Here is an 11,381-nt window from a genome sequence, read left to right as displayed (position 1 = left end):
TGATAAAAGTGAGCACAACGGTATTGCAATGCGTTGAAACATGGCCTAGGGTTCATACTTTCACTAGTGCACGTTCTCTCAACAATAATAACATAATTGGATCATATAACTATCCCTCAACATGCAACAAAGAGTCACTCCAAAGTCACTAATAGCGGCGAACAAACGAAGAGATTATTGTATGGTACGAAACCACCTCAAAGGTATTCTTTCTGATCGATCTATTCAAGAGTCTGTAGTAAAATAACACGAAGCTATTCTTTCCGTTCGATCTATCATAGAGTTCGTACTAGAATAACACCTTAAGATACAAATCAACCAAAACCCTAATGTCACCTAGATACTCCAATGTCACCTCAAGTATCCGTGGGTATGATTATACGATATGCATCACACAATCTCAGATTCATCTATTCAACCAACACATAGAACTTCAAAGAGTGCCCCAAAGTTTCTACCAGAGAGTCAAGACGAAAACGTGTGCCAACCCCTATGCATAGATTCCGAACGTGACGGAACCCGCAAGTTGATCACCAAAACATACATCAAGTGAATCAATAGAATACCCCATTGTCACCACGGGTATCCCACGCAAGACATACATCAAGTGTTCTCAAATCCTTAAAGACTCAATCCGATAAGATAACTTCGAAGGGAAAACTCAATCCATTACAAGAAAATAGAGAGGGAGAAACATCATAAGATCCAACTATAATAGCAAAGCTCGTGATACATCAAGATCGTGCCAAATCAAAAACACGAGAGAGAGAGAGAGAGAGAGATCAAACACATAGCTACTGGTACACACCCTCAGCCCGAGGGTGAACTACTCCCTCCTTGTCATGGAGAGCGCCGGGATGATGAAGATGGCCACCGGTGAGGGATCCCCCCCTCCGGCAGGGTGCCGGAACAGGGTCCCGATTGGTTTTTGGTGGCTACAGAGGCCTGCGGCGGCGGAACTCCCGATCTAGGTTATTTTCTAGAGGTTTCTATATTTATAGGAATTTTTGGCATAGGTCTCACGTCAGGGGGGTTCTCCGAGTCGTCCACGAGATAGGGCGGCGCACACAGGGGGGTAGGGCGCACCCCCCACCCTCGTGGACGGCCCGAAACTCTTCTGGCCCAACTCTTTCACTCCAGGGGCTTCTTTTGGTCCATAAAAAATCATCAAAAATTGGCACGTCAATTGTACTCCGTTTGATATTCCTTTTCTGTAGAACTCAAAAACAAGGAAAAAACAAAAACTGGCACTGGGCTATAGGTTAATAGGTTAGTCCCAAAAATCATATAAAATAGCATATAAAACATCCTAGATGGATAATATAATAGCATGAAACAATCAAAAATTATAGATACGTTGGAGACGTATCAAGCATCCCTAAGCTTAATTCCTGCTCGTCCTTGAGTAGGTAAATGATAAAAACAGAATTTTGATGTGGAATGCTACCTAACATAATTTTCAATGTAATCTTCTTTATTATGGCAAGAATATTCAGATCCATAATATTCAAAAAAAAGTTTAATATTGACATGGAAACAATAATACTTCAAGCATACTAACAAAGCAATCATGTCTTCTCAAAATAACATGGCCAAAGCAAGCTATCCCTATAAAATCATATAGTCTGGCTATGCTCTATCTTCATCACACAAAATATTTAAATCATGCACAACCCCAATGACAAATCAAGCAATTGTTTCATACTTTTGATGTTCTCAAACTTTTTCAATCTTCACGCAATACATGAGTGTGAGCCATGGACATAGCACTATAGGTGGAATAGAATGGTGGTTGTGGAGAAGACAAAAAGGAGACGACAGTCTCACACCAACTAGGCGTATCAACGGGCTATGGAGATGTCCATCAATAGATATCAATGTGAGTGGGTAGGGATTGCCATGCAACAGCTGCACTTAGAGCTATAAGTGTATGAAAGCTCAAAAAGAAACTAAATGGGTGTGCATCCAACTCACTTGCTCACGAAGACCTATGACATTTGAGGAAGCCCATCATTGTGTGAGACTGTCATATCTGCGGCCTCCCAGACACAGCCATGTTGCGCCGCCCTACACGGACCTCCCCGCGCATGGGCAGGCGCCCGAACACGGTCGCCCCTTCCCGTGCGCGCACCGGCATGGGAGCAGCGCCCTGGATCCCGCCGAGATGAGCAGCCCGCGCTGCCGGAGCTCAAACGGGAGGAGGAAGTGCCCCGTCGCTGCCGATCCGTGCGGGCTTTACCAGGCGATGTCTGCCGGCGGCAGCGAGTGGAAGATGCCCGGTGGATCGGCGCTAGCGGCGGCTAGGTTTTCGCACCCTGGCCGCCCGCGGAGCGACCCGAGGAATGGCTGTCGCCCATGAGACGGAAAGTTGCACTCATGTAAGGCGATATATAGTCGTCGTGCTCCATCCCTGCCGTCGCTTCCTTCCTCTGGTCGGCCATGGATGCCACCTCCTGAGTCGAAGGTCCATGGTGCCGTCGCCGCCTGAGCTGGTGCATGGGGTGGCGCCTCAGTACAACAGGTGAAAGATGAGAAGGCTACATCTAAAGAAATAGATGATGTACACCCGCAAAAAAAAAGAAATAGATGTACGAGGGTTTTCTAGCAAAATAACAATGTTATGTGTCAACATATGAGCGAATTGTACAAGATACGAACCTGCGAGTCAAGTTCATGTACCAGGGTGCATGTTTTTCAAGTTTTTGTATTAATTTGTTCTCACCGTACAAGTTTTTCTATCTGGGCCACAATTAACTCGTAAAAGGATTATCACAATTATTTGTTATTACAGTTAGAAACATAAGAAAAATATTTATATGCAAAATAAAGGTCGAAGATGCAACTTTGCAAATGTATCAACGCCAATCCCAAAGAAGTGAAAAATGTGTACATGGGATAAAAATAAAATACTTAATACTTTTGATGCAATAGGGATGACGTCCTCGCATTGGCGAGGTCCACCCTATTAGTTTTACAAAAAGAAGATATTGTAAGCTATAGAAAATGTGAGAAACCAAATAGCTTGATCTGCGTAATAAATCTGAACGAGAATGCTCCCGCAGCTTGATGTGAAAAACATGGTTTACACTAATGTGCAACATGAATAATATTCTATGAAGTAGTTGAGAAGTAGGCATGGAAGGTCTCGTACGTAGTATAAAGTACAACATTCGCCCTTGTATAAACCCCCCCACCCTTCGTTGCCTGCTTCTATCTGTATCGATCTCCTCTGTATTCACATAGACTCACATTTTATAACTTGCCTTCTCGATCTCCCATCTTCTTAAATAGATCAATTACGGCGTCATTCGTAATGGTAGCAAATATATCTTTCTCCACATAGCAAATCAAGCAATCACTCATGAACTGGTCACCCATTTTGTTGCGTAAAACACTCTTCACAATATTCATTGCTGAAAAGCATCTCTCCACTGACGCTGTGGCAACCGGCAAAATTAGCACTAGCTTTAGAAGTTGATACAACAAAGGGAAAGCAAGATGCTTCTTAGTATCCACCAACTTTTTAGCAAGACCCGCCCTTTGAAGTGATTGATCTTGATTCAACCCTGTGCCGGTACTAATTCGCCCACTACTTATGGCTTTTTTTATATTCTCTCTATTAGTCTCTCTGATCATGTCTTTTCTTTTGCAAGAAGCTCCAACCACATTAAACAGAAGAGAAATCATGTAAAAGAAATCTGCAATATCTTCATTCTTCTTTGAAATCGCTACGATAACCAATTGGAGTTGGTGAGCAAAACAATGCACGTAATATGCTGACCTATTCTCTTCCAGAATTTTAGCTTTCAAACCATTGAACTCACCCCTCATATTGCTCGCCCCGTCATAGCATTGCCCTCTAACTTGTTTGAAGCTTAATCCAATATCAACAAGCAATTTCTCAAGGGCTGACTTGAGACACGTTGCCGATGTTTCCTTCACATGTACTACCCCAACTAGTCGTTCTAGGATTAACCCAAGCTTATCAACATACCTCAACACAACAGCCATTTGTTCTTTGTCTGACACATCGGAAGCCTCATCAATCAACAAACTGAAAACATCACCACCAATTTCTTCAAGAATAGAATTCAATGTTATTTGTAACAAACCAGATAAAATATATTTTTGGGTGCTCGGAGAGATAAATCATATGAAATAAATAAAGAATAGAGATGCTAGAAAGTAGTAATTTACCTTTGCAAAATAATTTGCAAGTTCCTTTTGAATATCTGGAGACACCCATTTGCAATTTTTTGGAGCATTCTTAAGAACTACATTCCTCACATCCTCATTCTGATTTGCTAATGTTTGTACCAACTCTCGAAAATTCTCCTTATTTTTGGATTCCTCTGATTCATCATTGCCACGGAAAGCTAAACCTTGATGTAATAAGTATCTAACAGATTCGACGGAAGTATTCAACCGAATACGATTTTGCCTTTTTGTAATATCAGTTGGCTTGTTGAGGGCAACTTTAATGGACTGATCTTGATTCATCAAGGCATCACACCTTTTAGCAGCTACATTGTGATAGCTATTAACCTCACCCACATGAGTATCCAATCTGTATTTCTTATTCCAACTAGAGAAACCATTGACAACAAATGCATCATTCCCACCTTGACCGTCGATGCAATCTCTGAACAAATAGCAACATTGGCAAAATGCCTTATGCACTTTATCACTGTACTCTAGCCAATGATAATCTTTAAACCATTCTGGCTTGAATCTTCTTTCGAATCCTCCGATGGTCTTCTGCGGATATACAAAGCCTTATTTTGGCCTATAAGGTCCTCTAGTTAAATATATTCTTCTGATCTCATCTTGCTTCTTTGGATTCTTAGTGTACTGTGATATTCTTTTTCGATTGGCCAGATCAAAAGGAAGTTCATCCAAATTAATATCTGTTGTTGTAGTAGTAGTACCAATATTTGATGCCTGATCTTGCCTTAGTCTAACTGGCCTTGAAGTCCCTGCAAGATCAGTCTCTGGTGCCGTTCGTTTCAGCAGAAATCTGTCCATATCCTTCTAGCCATAGCCTCCTACATGCAGCAAAAAAACATAAACGCAAATTTAGTAATTAGCCATCCGGAGAGAGTGAGAGACCGAGTTGTTAGTGCGTGAGACCAAGAGAAACTGAGAAAGAGATTGCCGTACCTGCGTGAGAACAGCCTACAAGGAGGGCAAGTGCCAAGTGGGCAACCAACAGGCAACACTCGGGAGATTAAGGACTATACGGCGGCGGCCGGCCGGCATCACCCTTGGAGATTAGGGATCGCCGCTGTTCGTCGCCGATGCAAATTGGGGATTAGGGAGATGAGAAAAAGATTAGGGGAAGGCGATGAGACAGAGAGGCGACCCGACGATGCGGAAGAGACGAAGAGGTGACCTGGGATCCAAACCTAGTTAGCTTCAAATACTCGAAGGCATTGGGGTCAATTGACGGAAATCCCTATTCGCCGCATTATGCGGAAAAGTGTCGACCTGCCGCACACCATCGATCGTTCGCGGGCCAGCCCATGACGGATGCTTCCTACAGAGAAAATCCCCAAAATAACGAAGAATGCCAGGAATCGAACCTCCGACCTCCCACTCGTGGAGGTGGGTTGCTAGCCACTGCAGCTTAACAACGCTAGTGTCATAGCGTGCAAGAGGGCGTTTATTTTCTGTTTCATTTTTTCGCGTTTTGTTGTTTTTGTTTTTCTGTTTCTTTTTTTTATATATAAATCGCAATTTAAAAAAAAGTTCAGTATATTCAATACTTTGTTCGGTTTTTAAAAAGATGTTCCAATTTTATTGTTCAGGTTTCAAAAAAACATTTCATTCTTTTCAAAAAATGTACAAAATTTTGTTTGTGTTTCCAAAATTTGTTCGGAGTTTCAAATTTTGTTCGTGGTTTTCTAAAAATGTTCGCGTTTCCAAATTTGTTCATTTTTTCAATTTTTTGGGATTTCACATTTGTTCCCATTTTTAAAAAATTCTTCGTGTTTCTTAAAAATTTGCCCGCGTTTCCAAAAAATTGTTCGCAGATTCAATAAATGGTCAGCTTTTCAACTTTTCATTCGGAAATTTTCAAAAAAAGTTCCTGTTTTTAAAATTGTTCACGTATTCAAAAAATTTGTTTGGAGTTTCAAAATGTGTTCGCTTTGTTTGACAAATGTTCAAACTTTGAAACATTACTTACCTTAAAATTGTTCATAATTTCCAAGATTTGTTCGAATAAAATCAAAAAGTGTTGAGTTCTAGCACTTTTGTTATTCTTAGATACTACCGCTGTAAATCGGACAATTGGAAACTTGGAATCATTAGCACGCACGGAAACTGAATAAAGCAGTGCATAGCTTTTTCAATTTTTTTGTTCACATATTCAGAAAATGTTCCTGTCTCCGTTTTTCTTCTTCAGGAATTCAAGAAATGTTGATACTTTTTTCAAAATATGCATTAAAAAAGTTCACCCCAGTAACTAATTCAGATTCGCTACAATAGCTAATTTGCTACAGTACTGGTTCCAGTTCGCTACAGGATACCGTTTCTGTTTTACATTTATGGTTAGTTCTTTAAGCTATCCACTGCTTTATTTGACAATAGCACTTGTTAGTTGGAGTTTCTACTAGTGCGTGCTAGTACGCAGCTGGTCTCAGGTTCGATTCCTGGGTCATGCGCGTTTCATTCTTCTCCTGTATTTTTGCGTCCTGCGGTATAACTCCATGGGCCGGCCCAGTCGGGTCCCTCTCTGTGCGGCACGCCGCCAATTTGCCGCAAAGCGCGGCGTATAGGAGGTCCCTTGATTGACCCCAGGGGCCATACTAGAGCTTCGTCCCTACTTCTGTCGAGCACTTCAGATTGCTATACAATCTTTCAGCCAACACCCACGTCCCTCGAATTGTAATCACAATGGCACTTGCAGCAGGTGTCCTAAAAATAGTTGCACCTCAACCCGGAGCTATTTATCCCATCCACGTATTTCTTGCCATGGTTCTACTGACCATCACCGCAAGTATCTACCTTGCACTCCGTCGTAAAACTGTATACCTTGTTGACTACGCTTGCTTCCGGCCAAGTTTCAACCTAAGATGCCCAAAGGCAACCTTCCTCGAGCATGCACATCTCTCATCTTTGCTTGATGATTCTACTGTCAACTTCATAGGAAATGTTCTCAAGCGCTCAGGAATGAGCGATGAGACATGTGTCCCGCCTGTACTTCACTATATAGAGCCATATTGTGGGCTTTACGAAGCACGTGCCGAAGCAGAGTCAATTGTCTTCTCGGTGACCGACGATCTTTTGGCCAAGACATGCATCAATCGTGATGCAATCGGTGTTCTTATCACCACCTCAAGTATATTTTGTCCGATACCATCTATTGCTGACATGATTGTGAATAGATACAAGTTAAGAGGTGATCTTCGTGTAATGAACCTCTCAGGGATGGCATGCTCTGCATCAATGACCGCAGTGGGGCTCGCAAGCAATATGTTGCAGGTCATGCCTTGGGGGTCGCATGCATTGATAGTGTCAACAGAGACCACTGGGCCAGGCCACTATCAAGGGAATACACGCTCCATGCAGTTGCCTAACATCTTATTCCGCATAGGTGGAGTGGCGAAGTTGTTGTCGACTTCTAGCTCAAGAGCTCGGTTTGAGCTTGCACATGTCACGCGGATAATTACTGCGGCAAACAACTCCGCGTACCGATGTGCATATCAGGAGGAAGATGAGAAGGGCATCCTAGGGACACGTCTCACTAAAGACCTTATGGTTGTTGCTGGAGAAGCACTCAAGGACAATCTCACTACAAGCGGGCCACTTGTACTGCCTACAGCAGAGCTTCTCAAGTTTTTCCTTTTTGACATTCCTGGAAAGGTGCTCTATTGGAGGAAGATTAGACCATACATCCCCAACTTTTGTGTTGCATTTGAACATATATGCATCCACGTAGGTGGACCTGCGGTTATCAGCTCAATACAGCGTGGCCTCAATCTATCAGACAAGCACGTTGAACCGTCACGAATGACACTATATCGCTTTGGAAACCAGTCGGCCGCATCAGTGTGGTATGAGTTGGCATACATCGATGCTAAAGGCCTAATGAAGAAAGGCGACAAGGTGTGGATGATCGGATTTGGTGCAGGGTACGAGTGCAACACCGCTGGTTGGGTGTGTATACAACCATCTTCTTGCGCGGATGGACCCTGGGCTAACTGCATCAATTGCTACCCTATGGATATCTCTAGAAAAGCTTAAAATAAGAGGATTTTAAGTGTCATTTACTATAAGCGGAGTGAGTAGTGTGATAAATAACATGCACATCACTCCGACAAACAACAATGAAGAGGTGGGGGATCCCATTGGCTGGTGTATCAAACTTAGTTACATCAATAAAGATGCAGACTTGTTAAAATAAATAATAAATCCCTACTTTCTTTGTGGTTGTCTAGATGAGCATGTTATGAGTTGAGATGACACTCCAAATAGTAGTATAGTTGGCTATATCCACATTTCACTATGGTGATTTCTATACCAGCTCGTTTGGCACCTAGCTTTTCATTTCGTTTTGTGGAAATGAAATGAAAACATAATCCTGAGAGGATTTCATTTGGTGGGATTTGGATTCCATACCCAATTTTCTTGTTTGGCTGACATATGGGTTTATGAAATGAAATGAAATAAATGTCCTGTGCTATTTGGCTGCTTTGAATTATAATCAGAAATAATAAACGTCCAGAACTCCATCTATACATTCAACACATTTATAATCTAAGGCAGCTAATAAACCCAAAAATAATAATGCACTTTTTCCCGATTAATATCATAATTAACTCATGCAAGGATGGGTCATGTCTAGGGTCTAGAAGGCACAAAGGCATCATATTTCACACAGACAAACATGGTTCAGATCTAGAAGGCACAAAGGGAACATAATTGACTCATAACCAAAAAAGATCACGGTTCAAAGCTTGTATTAGGCAGGTTCTGGACAACAAAAGAATACAACTTGCCATCATAACCTTTAAGACCATAAAAAATAATTTTTTGCATCAAGACTAATTTCTTTTCATTACATTTGCTAAGGCTTGAAGAGGCATGAACTTGTGGCTTACTTATTGTCCTACAAATGTGATGAGGTGTGTAAGAAAACTGGCAAATGTAGTTATTAAATGTGAAGTGGGCAAACAACAAACATCGGACCAATATTTTAGTTCCATCTTGTAAAAGCATCGTAATATTGATCACTACTACTTTGCTATAAAAAGCACGACTACAACAAATGAAGTTGAACAATGTACTACGAGCTATAATGTCTGTATATAAAGAGATCGCTATTTATAACATACTTATCAAAAGAAAGCCAACTTTGCTGCAACTTATAGATAATTATTACAAGGAAGTAGTAATTTTCTAAGGGAATTCCAAACCAGACTGTTGCGCTTAGTTCTAAAAACTCTCCCTGAAACCCCACTTCAGATTACATATCTTTGGAAATTTGAAGTAAGAGAGCTGCTTACCTAGTGGGAAAAATATAGATAGTGCTACTCCGATAAGAATGTCCTCATTCACAACAAGGGAGAAAATCAACAGATTTTAGCTCATACCTTTTAATATTTAAGGGTTACTGATAAAAAAATTCTTTTATTCTTGCGGGCAATGTAATGTATCGGTTACCTTATCTCCCAAATCTTTCTGAAGGTTGCTACCTCTTGAGCAGGATGATGCAGCAAAGTAGCGTAAGTATTTCCCTCAGTTTTTGAGAACCAAGGTATCAATCCAGTAGGAGACTACACGCAAATCGCCTAGTACCTGCACAAACAATGAAGAACCTTGCAACCAACGCGATAAAGGGGTTGTCAATCCCTTCAGGGTCACTTGCGAAAGTGAGATCTGATAAAGATAATAAGATAAATATTTTTGGTATTTTTGTTGTATAGATTGAAAAATAAAGATTGTAAAATAAAATAGATCAGAAACTTATATGATGGAAAGTAGACTCGGGGGGCCATAGTTTTCACTAGTGACTTCTCTCATGATAGCATATATTATGGTGGGTGAACGAATTACTACCGAGCAATTGATAGAAAAGCGCATAGTTATGAAAATATCTAGGCATGATCATGTATATAGGCATCACGTCCGTGTCAAGTAGACCGAAACGATTCTGCATCTACTACTATTACTCCACACATCGACCGCTATCCAGCATGCATCTAGAGTATTAAGTTCATAAGAACAGAGTAATGCATTAGGCAAGATGACATGATGTAGAGGGATAAACTCAAGCAATATGATATAAACCCCATCTTTTTATCCTCGATGGCAACAATACAATAAGTGCCTTGCTGCCCCTACTGTCACTAGGAAAGGACACCGCAAGATTGAACCCAAAGCTAAGCACTTCTCCCATTGCAAGAAAGATCAATCTAGTAGGCCAAACTAAACTGATAATTCGAAGAGACTTGCAAAGATATCAAATCATGCATATAAGAATTCAGAGAAGAATCAAATATTGTTCATAGATAAACTTGATCATAAACCCACAATTCATCGGATCTCGGCAAACACACCGCAAAAAGTATTACATCGAATAGATCTCCAAGAACATCGAGGAGAACTTTGTATTGAGATCCAAAGAGAGAGAAGAAGCCATCTAGCTAATAACTATGGACCCGAAGGTCTGTGGTAAACTACTCACACATCATCGGAGAGGCTATGGTGTTGATGTAGAAGCCCTCCGTGATCGATTCCCCCTCCGGCGGAGCGCCGGAAAAGGCCCCAAGATGGGATCTCACGGGTACAGAATGTTGCGGCGGTGGAAAGGTGGTTTCATGGCTCTCATGTATGTTTTCAGGGTCTAAGAGTATATATAGGCGAAAGAAGTAGGTCGGTGGAGCTACGAGGGGCCCACGAGGGTGGGGGCGCGCCTCCCTTCCTCATGGCCGCCTCGTTGCTTCCTTGACGTCCACTCCAAGTCTCCTGGATTGTGTTTGTTCCAAAAACGATCCTCGCGAAGGTTTCATTCCGTTTGGATTCCGTTTGATATTCCTTTTCTATTAAACACTGAAATAGGCAAAAAAAATAGCTATTTGCACTGGGCCTTCGGTTAATAGGTTAGTCCCAAAAATAATATAAAAGTGCATATTAAAGCCCATTAAACATCCAAACAGATAATATAATAGCATGGAACAATAAAAAATTATAGATACGTTGGAGACGTATCAAAGGTATTATGTATTTATGTATTTCTCAGTTTGAACAAATCAGCCAAAATGAGAATGAATGCATATCAATAACTGTGGAAGCACGACAGTCTAGAGACTTGGTACATGATATATATAGTAAATAGAAGGCAGCAAATGCATACAGAGAGTAAGCAACTCACAATT

The 11,381-nt window shown here is 41.3% G+C and overlaps 1 protein-coding gene across 1 annotated transcript; it reads left to right on the top strand.

Moving 5' to 3' along the window:
* Positions 1-6,645: 6,645 nt before the first annotated feature.
* LOC109768171 (3-ketoacyl-CoA synthase 6-like) lies at positions 6,646-8,247 on the top strand. The gene has a single exon (XM_020326908.3). It carries the CDS (start codon positions 6,898-6,900, stop codon positions 8,245-8,247), a length of 1,350 nt encoding a protein of 449 aa, XP_020182497.3. The 5' UTR covers positions 6,646-6,897.
* Positions 8,248-11,381: the final 3,134 nt, after the last annotated feature.

This window comes from Aegilops tauschii, chromosome 7, assembly GCF_002575655.3.
Source record: "Aegilops tauschii subsp. strangulata cultivar AL8/78 chromosome 7, Aet v6.0, whole genome shotgun sequence".
NCBI classification, from domain to species: domain Eukaryota; kingdom Viridiplantae; phylum Streptophyta; class Magnoliopsida; order Poales; family Poaceae; genus Aegilops; species Aegilops tauschii.
Note: the sequence above shows the minus strand (reverse complement) of the source record. Positions and strands in the feature narration are given on the sequence as shown.